The following is an 18366-nucleotide window of genomic DNA, read 5'->3' on the forward strand; positions in this document are numbered from 1 at the left end:
TAAAAAAAAAAAAAATTAAAAAAAAATTTTAAAAAAATAAATAAATAAATAAATAGGGGCGCCTGGGTGGCTCAGTGGGTTAAGCCGCTGCCTTCCGCTCAGGTCATGATCTCGGGGTGCTGGGATCGAGTCCCGCATCCGGCTCTCTGCTCAGCAGGGAGCCTGCTTCCTCCTCTCTCTCTCTGCCTGCCTCTCTGCCTACTTGTGATCTCTGTCAAATAAAAAACAAAATCTGGGGCGCCTGGGTGGCTCAGTGGGTTGAGCCGCTGCCTTCAGCTCAGGTCATGATCTCAGGGTCCTGGGATCGAGTCCCGCATCAGGCTCTCTGCTCAGCAGGGAGCCTGCTTCCTTCTCTCTCTGCCTGCCTCTCAGTGTACTTGTAATTTCTCTCTGTCAAATAAATAAATAAAATCTTTTAAAAAAATTAAAAAAATAAAAAAATAAAAAACAAAATCTTTAAAAATAAATAAATAAATAAAGGGAGTGCAGAAAGTTTTTTTCCTAACAACATAAATGCTAGATTACTGACGTTTCTTTGATTCTTTTTTATTTTATTTAAAGATTTTTATTTATTTGACAGAGATCACAAGTAGGCAGAGGCAGGCAGAGAGGAAGGGAAGCGGGCTAAGGACCTGGAACAAGACACTGGACGAACGCTGCCCTCAAATGCTAACAGTAACCACACATCAGACTGGATTTAAGAAAGGAGAATGGTCAAATGTTCATGACTAAGAGGACTGGTTTGGAAAACAAGGAAAGGCTAAATAAATGGAACTAACTTGAACTCATTCATTCTTCCAAAAGCTACAGATGACCTGGAGCACCTGGATAGCTCAGCAGGTTAAGTGTCCCACTCTTGATTTTGGCTCAAGTCATGATCTCAGGGTAATGAGATTAAGCCCCAAAACCAACTCTGCACTGAGCATGGAGCCTGGTTGGGATTCTCTCTCTCTGCGTCAGCACCCCTCCCTCCCAGTTCGCTTACACACACTCTCTCTCTCTCAAAAAAAAAAAACAACTACAGGTGATCTTTGAACACCACAGAGATTAAAGGCACCAACCAACTCCCCATATCCCCAGCAGTCCCAAATCCTCAGACTTTATTCTAAGTCAAATTAGAAATCATCAAAGAATTTTAAAAACGGGTAACAGGATCTGAGATATTTTTTAAAGATGACTCTGCCTGTTACATAGAGAATAGATGGAATTAGAAGAAGGGAGACCAGTTAAGGAGAGAGATTATAAAAGCCTAGGCTAGAGCCAATTGAAGCCTGAGCAAGTTTGGCTTGAACTAGTTTCAATGATAAACTAATCAGTTAGACATATTGTGTTAAGAGCCACCAGATTCAGGGAGCCTGGGTGCCTCAGTGGATTAAGCCTCTGCCTTCAGCTCAGGTCATGATCTCAGGGTCCTGGGATGAAGACCCGCCTCTGCTCAGCAGGGAGCCTGCTTCCTGTTGGCCACCCCCCCCTCTGCCTACTTGTGATCTCTCTCTCTGTCAAATAAATAAACAAAATCTTAAAAAAAAAGCCATCAGATTCATTTTAAAAGAGTGTAAAAGTTCCATTTTCTTAATGATTTTGACCAGTAAAGACAAACATATCTCAATTTAAAAACAAGACTTCACTAAAACTAGATCTTGTGTACTTTTTTTTTTTGACAGGCAGAGATCACAAGCAGGCAGAGAGGCAGGCAGAGAGAGGAGGAAGCAGGCTTCCTGCTGAGCAGAGAGCCCGATATGGGGCTCCATCCCAGGACCCTGGGATCATGACCTGAGCTGAAAGCATAGGCTTTAACCCACTGAGCCACCCAGGCGCCCCAGATCTTGTGTACTTTTAATGTAGCTACATGATTTAGACAAAAGGCCATTGAGGTTCTTGCTAATTTTATTGCAAAAAAGACAACTGTTAAGCATAGTTATACAAATCTAGCTAAATACAAATGCTGGCCAAAGAATCTGAGCATGAAAAATCATAACCTGAAGAACTAAGTTTTGCGTGGTTGTATTTTTAATGATTTAAAAATTTTGTTTTGTTTAAAGAATGGCAACTGACTTTTAACGTGGCCTGAATGGACCTTATAATGTTCAATATTATTAAGATAAGGTGCAGAGGGGTGCCTGGGTGGCTCAGTGGATTAAGCCTCTGCCTTCAGCTCAGGTTATGATCTCAGGGTCCTGGGATCAGCCCCGCATTGGGCTCTCTGCTCAGCGGGGAGCCTGCTTTCCCACCCCCCCCCCCCCCCCCCCCCCCCCCCCCCCCCCCCCCCCCCCCCCCCCCCCCCCCCCCCCCCCCACCCCCCCACCCCGCCTCTCTCTGCTTGCCTCTCTGCCTACTTGTGATCTCTATCAAATAAATAAATACAAATCTTTAAAAAAAATAAAAGATAAGGTGCAGATATTTAAAACACTTTGGATTTCTCCGCAAATAAATACCTTAAAATTTATAGACAATCTAAATTCTTTGACCTGAAAACTAAAGAGACAGTAAGCAATTAGTAGGCATTTAAGCCTGGATGGATCAGAATCCAGGTTCTGGATGGGCCAAGAAAAGATTCATTTCATCTCCAGAGTACAGGATAGGTTCAGCCGACAGAATGTTGAAACCATTTACAACTCTTTGGGACCTTCAGGGAATGAAGCTGCTGCTGTGTGGTTCAGGGACAGTAACAGCAGTAAAATGTACTGAAGCGACAGAGAAGGAACAGACTTTACAACAATATCAGAGTTGAAGCTCCTTTCCGCCCCCCCCATTCCCCTTAACCATCTTAAAATGACAACTAAATTACTACCACTTTTACCTTAAAAAGTGGGCTTCCTGATAAATCCATGTGTTAGACCAGTTTATATTTTTGTATTTATTAAAATAGTCTTGGTCACATTTATATTTACTCAGCATTTAAGGTGGTATTTGACAGCTAGGCTAATAGCTGTCAAATATTTACATTAAATCCTGTAATGCTTCAAACATTCCCCCCCAAAATATACCTTTTAATTTAATTAAAATTACATATTTCATATTAAGTCGAATTCTAAAGTTTTTTTTTTTTGGACAGAGATCACAAGTAGGCAGAGAGGCAGGCAGAGAGAGAGAGAGAGAGGAGAAAGCAGGCTCCCTGCTGAGCAGAGAGGACTTCGGGGCTCAATCCCAGGACCCTGGGATCATGACCTGAGCCAAAGGCAGAGGCTTTAATCCACTGAGTCACCCACGTGCCCCTAATTCTGAAGTTTTTTTTTTTTTTTTTAAAAGTTTTATTTTTATATTTGACAGAGAGAAATCACAAGTAGATGGAGAGGCAGGCAGAGAGAGAGAGAGAGAGGGAAGCAGGCTCCCCACTGAGCAGGGAGCCCGATGTGGGACTCGATCTCAGGACTCTGAGATCATGACCTGAGCCGAAGGCAGCGGCTTAACCCACTGAGCCACCCAGGCGCCCTAATTCTGAAGTTTTAAATGGGAAAAAAAAATTATACATATGGTAACTTGCCTAAAGCTTTTTGGTACAAACCTTTTCAAGAAAAATCTCTTTCTTGAAAACTAAAGCTGTCTTTTAGGTCAGGTTCTCCCTATGACCAAAAAACTCATGCATGCACACTTTTCTTAACTCTCCTATTTGCTTTCATACCTGCAGAACATGGCTTTTTAATTTTTTTTAACAAATTTTGAGTTCTTTTTATGTATTTCTAAATAATACTGTAAACACTTTCTTTTAAATGCCCTAAGGCCAGACAATATATCTTACATACATAGAGCATTTCTATTGAGATGTTTTACAGACTAATTATTTGTAATTGCTTCCCATATTCCAAAATAAAACCAAAACATAGGGTTTTTGCTTTCAGAAAATTAGTATTACAATTACTGTACTATAAAGCTATTTTATGACACAGTTAAGGATCAGCTTTTTAAGTGGCTCATCCACTCACGTTCCCTATGTTATTCCAAATGCATCAGGTATGAATCATACGTTAAGTAACACCCTCCTGAACTTTGTCAAGGAAATCCATGCAAAATTCAGATTAAGATATAGTTACAAATAAAGACTAAATTTCACAACTGGCAAACCAAAAAGTAAACTGTTATCAGGCCAAGCTTCCTTCCAAATTCTGGTTTTAAAGACTTCTCCAAACAGCAGGTGAACAGAGATTTCAATGACTATCAAAGAACACTCCAGAAGAGGGTAAAAATGTGTTAGCTTTCTTCCTTGGGAGTGCACCACAGTGACCTGGAGAAGCTACTCTAGGATGAAATGGGGTTGGAAACAGAATGCTTCAAAAACATCAATGGCAGAGCATTAACTAATGTACAAACAAGCAATTCAGTCCTCCCAGCCCACTTTCCTATTTTAGTCCTACCAAATGAGTCATGTAACTAGCCAACTGCTATCAAGAAGTCCCTGTTGTTCTGTCCCCAAGTCAGTGAACGGAAGGCCTTTCTCCTTTATTTTATCTTCAAAAGGTGAAATCTAAGAATTTCTAGGGGGTCTTATGTGTATGTGTCAGTTTGGGTCTCCTGTGTGCCTGTTACTTACAAATTACCAAGTAGCTATCCAATAAGTACTGTTTAAGGGGGGGAGGGGAAGGGAGAGGGGACGACTAGGCTTTTTGGTGACAATAATTCTCTCAACTAAAGGAGCCTCCCCCAAATAATTATTCACTCACTGAGCGCTTGTGTACCTTGAAGTTGAGAGTAAATTTGGTGGTGGGGGGGGGGGGGGGAATATCGAGGATAGCGGGAGTTATTCCAATGCAAAGTGCAAGGAACGCCGAAAACGCTCCATACCTTGAGGTGAATGTCTAGAGGGTGAGAAGATTGCGAGCATCAAACAAAACAACAAAAAAACAAAACAAACAAACAAACAAAAAACCCCAAACCCAGAACCCTGACCTTGCCGGCAAGTCGAACAGTTGTGCACCCCTCCCCCTAGCTTCCCCGGGAGCCGGTTCACGCTATCCCAATTGGTCAGCCGGCCTCTATCAGCACCTGCCTGGCGGTGACAAGCGAATCTCCACGGAAGACAAGAGGCTCTGAAAAGGAAGCGGCCTCGGAAACGCTTTGAGGCCCAGGAGGCAAGGATTCCAAGCGGAAAAGGAGGAGAGGACCTTCGGAGGCATGAGGCCGGCGGTCAGAGACTCGTGGGGACAAGGCTGGCGAGGACGACTGGGGGTCAGGAGCGGGAGGTGTTAGGAGGGCCCGGGTGAGCCGAGAGGTTGGGGGCCGCCTGCGGGCCGCGGGAAGGGGAGCGCTCAGGGGCTGGGAGGCCCGAGCGCGCGGAGAGGGGCGAGCAGGCCCGGGGCGGCTGGGGCTGCGAGGGCCGGGGGCAAGCGGACTCACGTTCTCCCACCAGCAGGATCCGCACGTCTTTCTTCATGTCGGCGGCTCGCAGGGGCCGGGCTCGGCCCGCACGCATGGAGCGGACACCTCTCGCCGGGAGCGCCCACCCCGCGGCGCCGCTCTCCCAGCGCTGCGGGTACCGCCTGCCAGCCTCCCCCGCCGCCCCGCCCGATCCTCGGCTGGGGCCCGCCGAGCCGCCTCCTCGGCTGCTTCCCCGCTCGGGAGCCGGGACAGCTCCAGCTCCGCCTCCTCCGGCTCCGCGGGCGGCGGGGCCGACGGGGCGCCGCGAGGGACAAGCGCTTTCCGAACGCGAACGCTCTCTGGGCCTGAGCGGCGCCCCCCCGCGTCCGGCCAGCCGCAGCCGCACCCTTCTCCCAGCCGACCGGTCGCGGGGCCGCGGATACCGCCGGGGACTGGGGATTTGAGCGGCAGATCCGCTAGTCTGACCCCATTTCTTTTGCAGAATTGGGGCCGGAGAAGGTACTTGTCCAAGGTCACATAGCGAGAGCCTGGCAGTGACTCAGGACGGGAATATTCTCACCGGACTATAATCTCCGGGAGGGCAGCGACCTGCCTACCAGGCTTTCAGTAGCGTCATAGGACATAACCCTCAGAAAATCCATTGATGGAAGGGTGACCGGCTCCCGGGATAGAGCCTTTTTCACTACCCATAAACCACCACCCTGGTTCCTTTTTGTCTGTGATGCTTACAAAATACAGTTCTAAATAATGACATTCTTCTTTACCTTGTCCTTGTAAAAAGATTCATTCCTTTGTAGCAAACTAAATGACTTTCCTCTGCGCTAAGCCAAACTTAGTTTCTAAACCAAACTAAGCCACTTTCTGTAGTTTCCTTGGAGCAAGGTTTTCTGATGTTTATCTTTAGTTAGGTTTGCTGAACATAATGCTAGACACATAGTGACACTGGCTTAGAAACTATTACTGACTTTTCTAATGTTGCCTTACTTCCTCCTGGCCCTCTCCATCTGGAGGAATCTGTCGCTACATCCCGACTGCTACAACAGTGCTTGGCACACAGTAGGAGAGATAGATAGATAGATAGATAGATAGATAGAAAGAAAGAAAGAAAGAATGAGGAAATACTCTTTGCATAATGTGCCTTTTTTTTTCTATCTTAAATATTACAAAGTAACTTTTTAGAGGAAATAAAGTGTGCAAAATACAATCCCCTTTTCTCCTAGGAGGAGCTGTGGGGTGTTGGCATAGTGGTTAAGAGCTGCTGACATGCTCCAGGGGATTGAATCCAGACTCCATTACCTAATTAGGTATGGGATCCCGAGTAAGTGCTTTTACCTCTCCAACCTGTCCATTCCGTAATGTGACAATAATGATAACGATACTTACCTAGCCAGGTGGTTTTGAAGAATAAGTAACATAATACATGTCAAACATTTGGTAAAGTGGGAGGCTCCGTACTTGGTCTGTTGATCTCAGCTACAATTGTTAGAGTGAGTTGAGCTGTGAAGTTATAAGCCACAGGTTTTGAGGCAAATACATTGTTACACTTCCACCAGAGTATTTTGCCTCTTAGTATAATGATGTCCCTAAGGAGTATAGGAGAAGAAGGAAGCCCTTCCAAAAAATACTCTGTAATATAAGGAGGGAGATAGGAGAGATACACTCCCTGCTTGCTGGGAAATAATGAAGTTGTATTCTGGGATGGATGCAAATAAGATGGATGGAAATGTGAAATTCGGGAGTCTTGATGATCAGATCTTGCAGGGAAAAGGATTCCACGATGGTTGAATTGAAAAGACCCCTATAGAGCACCTATTCCAATCTCATTACTCTATAGGTACAAGCAGGACCCAGAGAGATACCCTGACTTGCCAGTGGCAGGACAGCTGACACTGAGCTCGGGCTCTGCCATCCTTAGTATGTGACTCTGGGCAAATCACATCACCTGTTGCCTCAGTTTCCTCTCTACCAAATGAAAACTATCATCTCTTCCCAGCCTCTGACCTTATGGAATTGTTTGGAGGAGCCCATGAAAGGATATATATGGAAAAAACTTTTTTTTAAAGATTTTATTTATTTATTTGACAGACAGAGATCACAAGTAGGCAGAGAGGCAGACAGAGAGAGAGGAGGAAGCAGGCTTCCTGCTGAGCAGAGAGCCGGATGCGGGGCTCAATCCCAGGACCCTGAGATCATGACCTGAGCTAAAGGCAGAGGCTTTAACCCACTGAGCCACCCAGGCACCCCTCACTTATTTTTTTAAGAAAAAGTTTTTTCCCGGGTGCCTGGGTGGCTCAGTGGGTTAAAGCCTCTGCCTTTGGCTCAGGTCATGATCCCGGGGTCGTGGGATCGAGCCCCACATCGGGCTCTCTTCTCAGCAGGGAGTATGTTTTCCCCTCTCTCTCTGCCTGCCTCTCTGCCTACTTCTGATCTCTCTCTCTCTCTGTCAAATATATAAATAAAATCTAAACAAACAACAACAACAAAAATCCAGGCTCAAGAGCTGCAGAATAGAGAGAACGAACAACCACTTTTAGTAGGCAACAACTAATTGTTAGTACAAACAGACAAAAGCACTCATTAAAGTGGGGGAGAGGGTGTCTGGGCCTCCTGGACTATGTAAGTTTCTTGTTTTTTTTGTTTGTTTTTTTTTTTTTAAAGAGATCACAAGTAGACAGAGAGGCAGGCAGAGAAAGAGAGGAAGGGAAGCAGGCTCCCCACCGAGCAGAGAGCCCGATGTGGGACTCGATCCAGGACCCTGAGATCATGACCTGAGCCAAAGGCAGCGGCTTAACCCACTGAGCCATCCAGGCGCCCCTGTAAGTTTCTTTTTACATCTCTCCATCTCCTGATTAGCTACACTTCTGGAGTTTTGGCTGCCTTCACTCCCTTGATATACACTTCTCAAGACATTAACAGGCATCCATCAGGGATCACTGTGAAGTTCTCCTAGAGACAAAATAGTTCAGGGTTTAAGAGCTGGGACTCTGGGGCGCCTGGGTGGCTCAGTGGATTAAAGCCGCTGCCTTCGGCTCAGGTCATGATCTCAGTGTCCTGGGATCGAGCCCCACATCGGGCCCTCTGCTCAGCAGGGAGCCTGCTTCCCCCTCTGTCTCTGCCTGCCTCTCTGCCTACTTGTGATCTCTCTCTGTGTCAAATAAAATAAATAAAATCTTTAAAAAAAAAAAAAAAAGAGCTGGGACTCTGGAGTCCACCTGCCTAGGTCTGAACCTCAGCTTTGCCAGGAACCAGTTGTGCCTCATCAAGCAAATTGCTTAACTTCTCTGTAACTCATCTGCAAAATGGTGATAACACCTCGTGGAATTGTTAATGAAGATTAAATGTGTTAGTGTAGTAGGAAAACACTCATAATAGTGCATGGTATGTAGCAGTGATTTACAAATATTAAATAAATTGTGAAGAAAGTGACTTCCGTACACTTCCCTGAGCCCAAGTGTAGAGCCACATGATGCCACACTGCAGCAAAACACAAGCCAGGGAATGGAGCTGTTGGCAGTGGAATTTACTGTTGGGATATTACAGATTGATTACTGTATATTAAGTATATTGGATAGGCTAAGAAGACAGATTGCAATCTAGAAGGCCCTGATGGAATTTTCCTCCAGAACACTGCTAGGAAGGAGCTCTACCATCACAAGACAAACTTCCTGCCTCCTCACTGTGCAGGGTACATAGGGAGGTCTGAACAAAGTACTTTTACCAGGAGATAACAGGATCCATCTTTTTTTTTTTTTTTCAGATTTTATTTATTTATTTGACAGACAGGGATCACAAGTAGGCAGAGAGTCAGGCAGGGGTGTGGGGGGAGGGAAGCAGGCTCCCCACTGAGCAGAGACCCCAATGCAGGGCTCCATCTCAGGACCCTGGGATCATGACCCGAGCCAAAGGCAGAGGCTTAACCCACTGATCCACCCAGGCGCCCCTAGGATCCATCTTTTATGTCTGTCAAAGGAAGAACTTGCCACACAGCCTCTTTCTACATCCCAGGACAGTGAAACACCCAGGGCCAGTGGGTAGCATATGACTGACATTGGGTGGAACCAAAAGGCTGGCCTCTGATTGGTGAGTTAGCCGCAGTCCTGGGCAGGAGGCCAAGTCACACTCGGGCTGGCATTGGTCCCACTCCTTAGATCCTTTTATCTTTGGCCTCTCACGTTTAAAACCAAAGTAATATTCATTGTCCACTCATACTTCATTTTTGTCTCCGTTCGGTCCAGGAAGACTTCTTCCTTTTCCTGTCAAGCCAGCTCTGGTGGAACAGAAAAGTACAAAGCCTAGATACAGAGTAAATAGTTAATCTTGCCTTCCAGTGCACTTGCTCTTGGTTCATTGTTCAAACATCCATGTCCTCTGTGTTGTCACATGGATGGGTCTCTAGAGGACATGGATTCTGTTTGCTTGATTGGGCTTGAAGGTCTGTCACTCAGCACAATTACTTAGTAAAAATCATTTGAAAACTAACCATGTTGAAAGGCAATTTTTCCACATAGGACCCTCATCTGTTAACACAGCATAATTTACAGGGTTGTAGAATCACTATGTTGTACCCTTGAAACTAATATAACATTGTGTGTCAAGCTATACTAAAAAAAAAAAAATCCTCCACCCTGCAGCATATAAATGCTTTATTTTACAGGTTCTCTTTAGCTTTTGGGAAAAGAATGAATATTTTAAGTAGTGAAGTTCTGGATACTTTTTATAACACTCAACAAGATAATAAAAACTGATTTTTATCTAAAAAAATATCCTCACATATTGATGAGGTTGCATCCAGTTTTCTTTTTAATTTTCTTAAGCTCCTTTCAGATACAGATTGTAAAGCAAAAACCCTCAATTAAGAGATAATTGATAATGAGAAGCCTCGCAGACCATCCTCCCCACACATGGTCTGAATTCCCTTAGGGAATGGCTAAGAGCCTGGGTTCTGGAGCCTACATTTCATCTCCAACACTTTGCTAGCTGGGCAAACATTGGGCAAGTTACAGAACCTCTCTGGAAACATAAACGTCATTTGCAAAATGGAGCTATCTCATAGGGCTCTTTTTTTTTTTTTTTCTTTTAAAGATTTTATTTATTTATTTGACAGACAGAGATGGCAAGTAGGCAGAGAGACAGGCAGAGAGAGGGGAAGGGAAGCAGGCTCCCTGGTGAGCAGAGAGCCTGACGCAGGGCTCAATCCCAGGACCCTGGGATCATGACCTGAGCCGAAGGCAGAGGCTTTAACCCACTGAGCCACCCAGGAGCTCCCATAGGGCTCTTTTGATGATTAAATAAAATCCAGATAAAATACATTTATCACATTGTTTAACACATAGTTCAGGCTCACATATCACCGTTCACTGCATTTTTTAATTTGGAATTCATTTGCTGACATGTGTCATTTTTCCAAGGGCAAACTGATTAGCCTGCCCACTCAAATTATAAACTCCAAAAGGCAAAAATGCACTTAATATAACATTTTTAAAAATGTTTTAAATATAGGGGCACCTATATTTAATATACCAGAGGAATATTGTGGCTGTGTTGCATTCCTCTGGTAGTCTGCTCTTCCTACCCAATGGTGTTAACAGATGACCCCCGGGCCACACTATGCCTTAACCCAGCAAGCAGGCAAATATCCCTAGAGATCTCCTAGGAAAAAATACCATGGTTTTAGCCCAAGGAGCCTTCCTGATAACTCCTACTATTAGCGGGTCTGTTTTGATCTAATCTAAATGTGTTGTGCACCATTTTCAACTGAGATCTCTTTCTGGACAAGGTGGGCAGTGGGGGGCACACTACAGGGGAAAAAGACTGGATTCACGAAAGTACACGATGTGACACAAAGCAAGGTGGCTGGGGTGGAGGGTGTGTGGGGGAGGATAACAGGGAATGGAGCTAGAGGTGGGGAAGAGTAGAGGTAGGAACTGGAACTTTCTGCTGGAGGCACTGGGGAGCCCCCAGGGAGTTTGAAGTAGAGGAGTGACATCTGATTTGTGTTCAGGGGAACTCATGTTAGCAGAATGAGAACAGATGGGAAAGGGTTCTAACTAGAGACAGTGGGGCTCAAATCAAAATAATCTGTCAGAGAAGTGATTAGAGTCTGTACCACAGTAGATCCAGAGGGAAGCGGAGGGGCCCGGGAAAATTTGAGTAAGCAGAAGCCAGGGTCACAACTTGGTACTAATTGTCCAGAAGGTGGTGAAGAAAAGATCCTGGGGTAACTCTAAGACACTGTGTCCTGAACAAAGGTTTAAGGTTTTCTCCCCAAGAGATATTAAATTTGAAAAATAAAGGTGAAAAGACTCCCCTGTGCAGGGAGGGAAGACACAGTCTTCCATAGTGCACCATCTCTCAGGGTCACATTACCTTAAGTTGTGGAACAGGGTAATTGTAGATGGTGCGGGGACACTTGAAATGGTGGCCTCTGTAGCCAGAATGTTTTTCCCTTTTCCGTTTCTATCCTAATTAAGTCAGGATGAAAGCCTCAGTAAATCTGTAACACCCGTTAATCTCCTTCTGTGTGCGTGGGCACGTGCACAAGAGAAAGAGAGAGAGAGAGAACACATGCAAGTCAGCTCCAGAACAAGCCTAAGATTCAGAGCCTTATAGGACAGAACCAAGCAGCTCACAATGTTTTGGTTTTCCAAGAAATATATATTTAGGGTTACCCCTTTATTTAAGACACAGGATTCTGATGCCTATCTACATCATTTTTTAAAAGTTTCCTTTTGAAATGAATGTATCTGAAGGGGGTTAGTGAGTTGGTTTAGGAAAAAACATTAAGTAAAACATGGTGCAGGAGATAAGCAAGTGTGACAAGAATCGTGGCACATAAAAGACTGAAGCTTGGGAAACAGTGTCCTGAGAAAGCCTATGGCTGGTTAGGAGGTAAACCCCAAATCAGAACAAATCTTCGACAAAACCCTCATTATAATTAAAGAAGACTCTTCTGGAAGGACAAGAAATCGCGCAGCATCTAGGGTTTGGGTTTTTTTTTTTTTCCTTAATATTTTATTTTGAAGTAATCTCTTCACCCAATGTGGGGCTCAAACACACAAACCCCGAATTGAGCAATTACGAATGAGGATGAATTTGGGTTTGGGGCTGAGGGCTCAGGTGGCAGTGGGGAATGATGGAGCTGAGCATATAGGAAGGAAAATTCTCTCTTCCTGTCAAAAGCCCTAAGTGTCCCCAGGGAAGAGATTTTTCCTTTAACTACAGCAAAAGGGGCTTAGGTATCTCCAAGGAACAGCATTGTTGCTTTTCCTGGCTCGTTTCTGCAATCAGCTGGGAGATAAAGTCTTCAGATTAAACTTTTCCAGAAAAAAAAAAAAAAAAACGTATTGGAGGGAGGAAAATTAAGGGACATAAAGATGTAATTGTATGAGAGGCTGCTGTGAGCCTAGGAAGGTGGTGGCTTCCTGGTTGGTAGGGGGTTCTTCTAGGAACCCAAAGCCCTGGACCCCAATAATGGGAACAGCCATGCCTCCCTCCAGTAGGTGCTTCTTCCCCAGAGGGTAAAGAGTGTAAGGTGGAAGGGAAGAGAGAGGGAGAGATAGACAGAGGTGGCCGTTGTTGCTAACGTTACTCAAGAAAACATAAGCTTTTGAGAGAAACATCAGCAGAGAAGGTGAGAAGCTGCCGCAGAAGTCCTCGGTGCTCTTCCCATGAGCCTTTGTGTCCCCATAGGAAGTCTTTCCAGCTTGATCCATTTGTGGATGATTTCTTGCCCCACATAGTGTAGTTCCAAGTGAGAGGTCCTTCACTCACTGGCATTTCAGCTTCATTATTTCTATTCTAGAGGATTTTTCTTTGTTCCATTTGAGGAAGGGTACCACTTTCCACCGTGTCCTGGAAGGCTGATTTGCAGACCGAAAGCTCAAGACAAAAGCAAAGAAACAGAGTACTAACCTTCATTCTCTACCTCTCTGATTCTTATGCTTCTGCTCTGGGTTGGAGAAATCACGTGGTGAGGCAACAAACCCCATGCTCACAGAGGCCCCATTATTCAAACCACCAGATCGGATGGTATTTAACCAAAGCACCTCAAGATGCTAAAAACCCTAGGCTCTGAATTCTCAGTATTAGTACTTTGATGTTTTTTATTTTTTAAATATTTTTTATTTTTTTAAAGATTTTATTTTTTTATTTATTTGACACAGAGAGAGAGATCACAAGCAGGCAGAGAGAGGAAAGCAGGCTCCCTGCTGAGCAGAGAGCCTGATGCGGGGCTTGATCCCAGGACCCTGAGATCATGACCTGAGCTGAAGGCAGAGGCTTAAGCCACTGAGCCACTCAGCGCCCCTAAAGATTTTATTTATTTATGATAGAGAGAGATAGCAAGAGAGGGAACACAAGGAGGGGGAGCTGGAGAGGGAGAAGCAGGGTTCCTGCTGAGAAGGGAGCCTGATGAGGGCTCAATTCCAGGACCCTGGGATCATGACCTGAGCTGAACGCAGACCCCCAAGGACTGAGCCACTCAGGTGCCCCTCGGTCTTGGTACTTTTAAAGGGCAAACATCAAGGTGACTCTGGGTGAGAAGATAAAAGCTTCACGATGCAGGAAATGAGAACAGAGAGCCCTTTAAAGGTCAGCTGGCACAAAGAGACGAGGTCTTATCCTTACTCAGACAACCCAAAGCCACTATACTATTCTCAACTGAGAACCGCTACCACCAACAACCAGAAAAGAAGAGTCACTCTAGGGCTAGCTGTGTCCCATCAGTGGAAAGCCAGCTCCTGGCTCAACACAGGGCCTTATCAGAGGGTATTAAGGTTAGAGACTCGAGAGAGGGAGTCAGTCTCTGCTCTGCTAGCTGACCAGTCCTAGGCAAACCACTGACCCTTGTCTGGGCCTCTGTTTTTGTTGTTGTTGTTGTTTTGTTTTGTTTTTGTTTTTGTTTTTAAGACTTTATTCATTTATTTGACTGAGAGAGTGAGAGAGGGACAGAGGGAGAAGCAGGCTCCCTGCTGAGCAGGGCTGGATCTCAGGACTCTGGGATCGTGACAGAAGCCAAAGGCAGCCGCTTAACCAACTGAGCCACTTAGGCACCCCATGTTTTTAAAGTTATTTAAGTAATCTCTACACCCACCACAGGGCTTAACTCACAACTCCAAGATCAAGAGTTGCAAACTCTACGGACTGAGTCGGTCCACCAGGTGCCCCAATCTGTACACTTTATTTATGTATTTTTTTCTTTTTAAAGCTTTATTTGTTTATTTGAGAGACAGAGAAATAGAAGGAGAGTGGGGGGAGGGGGAGGGAAAGAGAGTCTTTTTTTTTTTTAAAGATTTTATTTATTTATTTGACAGATCACAAGTAGGCAGAGAGGCAGGTAGAGAGAGAAGGGGAAGCAGGCTCCCCGCTGAGTAGAGAGCCCCACGTGGGGCTCGATCCCAGGACCCTGAGATCATGACCTGAGCTGAAGGCAGAGGTTTAACCCACTGGGCCACCCAGGTGAAAGAGAGTCTTTAAGCAGGCTCCCTGCCAAGGGAATAGGCCCATGTGGGGCTCTATCCCAAGAACTGGCTGGGATCATGACCAGAGCTGAAATCCAGAGTTGGTTTCTCAACCAACTGAGCCACCCAGGGGTCACCCGATCCGTATACTTTAAATAAGTGAATTTAATAGTATGTAAATTATAACTCAACAAAGCAGTTAAGAAAAAGACGTATCCTTTTTTTTACATGGTTAAGACTGTGGTTAGGGTGCATATTTAGGTGCTAAAACTCTAAAGAGATTCAAGGAAGTGATTACTGTAAAAGTCAGATTCCTTTCAGGTAGAAGCAGGGTTATAGGACTGAGAAAAGGCACATGAAGGAACTTCTACCAGGGCATAGGAAGGTTTTATTTCTTGACCTGAGGGGTAGTTAATAGGGGTGTTCAGAATAGGATAATTCATTATATTCCACATGTGTTTTATGGAGTTTTCTGTATCTGTTCTGTTATGTAATAAAATGGTTTGTAAAAACAGGGGAATTGAGTATGAAATGACATGCAGTGCTGGCCACACTGTGAGGGGCCCCCCATGCCCCCCCACCTCCTGGTATTCCTCCCCTTCCCTAATCCCTCCCTGTCGAGTGGGCATGAGCAGGACCTGTGGCATGTTTCTAACCAACAGAATAAGGCAAAAGCCACCGGATGTATGTGAGTATGTTTGTGTGATTACATTATACAAGACCTAATGTTCATTGGGCTAGCTGTCCGTGTGGCAGCTCACAGGGCACTGAACGCCACCAACAACCATGTGAGTTTGGAAGAAGAGCCTTCCCCACTTGAGCTACAGATGCCACCATGGCCCTGGGTCACCCCTTGACTGCAGCTGGTGAGGCTGGTCGTCAAACTGTGGCTGGTGCACAGGAACTGGGCTAATAGCCACGTGCTGTTTGAAACCACTGCATTTGTGGTAGTAGTATTCCACGGCAATGGATAACCTGCCCCCATGTTGGGGGGTTGGTCCCTAAAACCACTTCCAGGTTCAGCAATTCCCTAGAAGGACCCAAAGAGCTCAACAAAGCCATTGTAGTTTTGGCTACAGTTTATTACAGTAAAAGGATACAGATTAAAATCAGCGGGAGAAAAAGGCACATGGGACACCGGCCAAGAGACACCTACTCTCCTTCCCGGTGGAGTCACAAGGACAATGTGAATTCTCCTAGTGACAATGTGTGACAGTGTACAAGGGGACTCCCAACCAGGGAAGATCCCCCCAGCCTTGGTGCCCAAGGCTTTTCCCAGGGGTCGGTCACAGGGGCAGGCCTTAGTCTCCAGCCCCTCCAGAGGTCAAGCTGATACCTCCTGGCCCAAGGCCACGGGTAAACAAAAACACTTTTATCAGCCAGGATACCCCAAGGGCTTACGGGTTGCCTCCCAGGAGCCAGTCAAGGGCCCATGCTCTCCCAGGAATGTGCAGTCTGCCCATCCCAGGCCTGCAATTAGCCATTTGCTGCACACCCATTAATTCCAGAAATGGGACTGTTGTCAAGGGCCTGGTTTGAAAGGCCAGGACCACCAGGTTCTGACATCCAGGGAAACTTTACACATTTACTGGCCTTATAGTCAGAGAGTTTCCAGGATTTAAGCCATAGAGCCAAAAGGCGGGGTGCAGAGGAGAGGAGGCTGGGACCGGGCACTCATATATAAGCTTCTCCTGATTAGCCACTGAATAGAAGGCAAGTTTCCCCTCCTCCAGGTCCAGCCAGACGCCCACCACCATAGGTCTGTCTGAGCCGAGGACAGTCTCCTCGACCATGTGCCATGCAGAGAGCTGGCCCGTCCCCTTCCACTCTATACAGCAGGAGTCGCTGGTCCTTCCCAGGATCTGGGTACGCTTCATCCCCCAGGAAGCCACCCCAACTGCCCAGTGGCTGCAACGCTGAGTGTCCACTTCCCAGTACTGTCGCCCAGAAGAAAAGGCCTGGGAGCATAAGGCCTGGCAGGTCACAAACCTCTCATGACTCCAGAGATGGGTCTGTGGGCAGTGAGACACAGTCACCGCCAGGCCATCCTTGGACACCTTTAAGCTGCAGGAGTGGCTGCGAAGGTCAAAGGTCAGACTGATGGCCCCTGAGGGAAAGAACAAGGATAGGACGGGCTCGCTTTAAAAGTAAAAAGCAGCTTTGGGCTTTTGGGGGTTTTTTTGTTTTGTTTTTAAAGATTTTATTTATTTATTTGAGAGACAGCCAGAGTAGGAGCAGGGGGAGAGGTAAGGGGAGGGGAGAGGTACAGAGGGAGGCAGACTCCCCTCTGTATAGGGACCTTGATGTAGGGGCTCCATCCCAGAACCCTGGGATCCTGACCTGAGTTGAAAGCAGTCACTTAGTTGACTGAGCCACCCAGGCACTCCACAAAAAGGCAGCTTTGTACCTTTGGGTGTGATAAAGTTTTACTCACACTGGCATTAAAACTGGCAGGTCCACTTGCAGTTTTCCGTACACAGCCCTGGTGCTGTTCTCATCAGGATACCCTTTTTCCATCTTAAGATTTACTTCCCCATTAGGCCTCTTTCAGGAAGCTGTCTCGGAATCCCACTCAGCTTAGCCTGGAATTTGGGAGTCTTCGATTCCCTTTGTCTTGGTAATCAGATCCCCTCAGGAGCCAAGGAACAGACCCAGCAGCAGGGAGGGGGACTGGTAGGCCCAGCCTAAGTGTCCGCAGCCCACATACTTACACTGAGCAAACCTGGAGGCCCTCTCAGGAGCTGGGTGGCTCTGGCCAGGCAGCGGGCATGAAGCAGAATGGGGAGCTTCCTGGAGTTCCACTAAGTGTTTCAGAAAATCGGGAAGGGGAAAAAGTGGCATCAAAAGAACAAATAAATAAATAAACAAACAAAAAGCAAATACAAGGGTACCCGAACGTCATGGTCAGGGAACACGGCTTGTCTGCTTCATCAAATTTCCTCACACATTTTTTTAGGGGCAGACTTTGATCAGGCACAACTCCCTTCTCAGGTAAGTGCAGACTCATGTTCTCACCATACTTTTTTTTTTTTTAACTGCCTGTTTCCCCCCGGAAGCTCTAACCTCCTTGCCGGTAGAGACCTTGCTCATATTTATGTTCTAAGCACTCAGCAGAGTGCCAGCTACATAGGAAGTAAGTGTGAGGTGCCTATCTATCAAATAAATTACAGTTCCAGGGGATCACAGCACCCTAACACCCAGAATACCCACGACCACCGCCGTGCCCCCTCCATCAGTGCTTTAATTAAACTGTTAGCTTCCATAAGTAAATTCTGAATGGGCACTCAAGAAACTAATACAAACGGTTAACTGAGACAGGGCAATAGGAAAATGGGACAAGGGTGGGAAAGAGACCTTCACTGTATGCTTTTATATTGTTTTGATTTCTGAATTTAAATTTTCTTTTTTTTTTTTAAGATTTTATTTATTTATTTGTGTGAGAGAGAGAAAGACAAGAGCATGTGTACAAGCAGGGTGTGGGGCAGGCAGAGGGAGAAGCAGGCTTCCTGCTGAGCGAGGAGTCCAATGAGGGACCAGATCCTAGGTCCCTGGGATCATGACCTGAGCCGAAGGCAGCTGCTTAACCAGCTGAGCC

At 45.9% G+C, this 18366-nt stretch overlaps 2 protein-coding genes across 8 annotated transcripts in view; both read right to left on the reverse strand.

The window, feature by feature from the left end:
* RHOT1 (ras homolog family member T1) overlaps positions 1–5416 on the reverse strand; it is a 63048-nt gene extending 57632 nt beyond the window's left edge. For 5 of the 6 annotated variants that reach the window (XM_059380768.1, XM_059380767.1, XM_059380764.1 and 2 more), the window contains exon 1: positions 5332–5416. In XM_059380768.1, coding sequence (XP_059236751.1) covers positions 5332–5407 — 76 coding nt within the window. In that variant the 5' untranslated portion in view covers positions 5408–5416. The remainder of the gene's footprint in view (positions 1–5331) is intronic. The other variant, XM_059380766.1, reaches the window with a different exon arrangement.
* Positions 5417–15832: 10416 nt separating this feature from the next.
* The window catches only part of RNF135 (ring finger protein 135), a 14801-nt gene continuing 12267 nt past the window's right edge, over positions 15833–18366 (reverse strand). Inside the window, exons 4-5 of one of the 2 annotated variants that reach the window (XM_059380235.1) lie at positions 17483–17572; positions 15833–16878 (exon numbers count right to left, since the gene is read on the reverse strand). In XM_059380235.1, coding sequence (XP_059236218.1) covers positions 16349–16878; positions 17483–17572 — 620 coding nt within the window. In that variant the 3' untranslated portion in view covers positions 15833–16348. The remainder of the gene's footprint in view (positions 16879–17482; positions 17573–18366) is intronic. The other variant, XM_059380236.1, reaches the window with a different exon arrangement.

Source organism: Mustela nigripes, chromosome 16 (genome assembly GCF_022355385.1).
Source record: "Mustela nigripes isolate SB6536 chromosome 16, MUSNIG.SB6536, whole genome shotgun sequence".
Classification (NCBI taxonomy): domain Eukaryota; kingdom Metazoa; phylum Chordata; class Mammalia; order Carnivora; family Mustelidae; genus Mustela; species Mustela nigripes.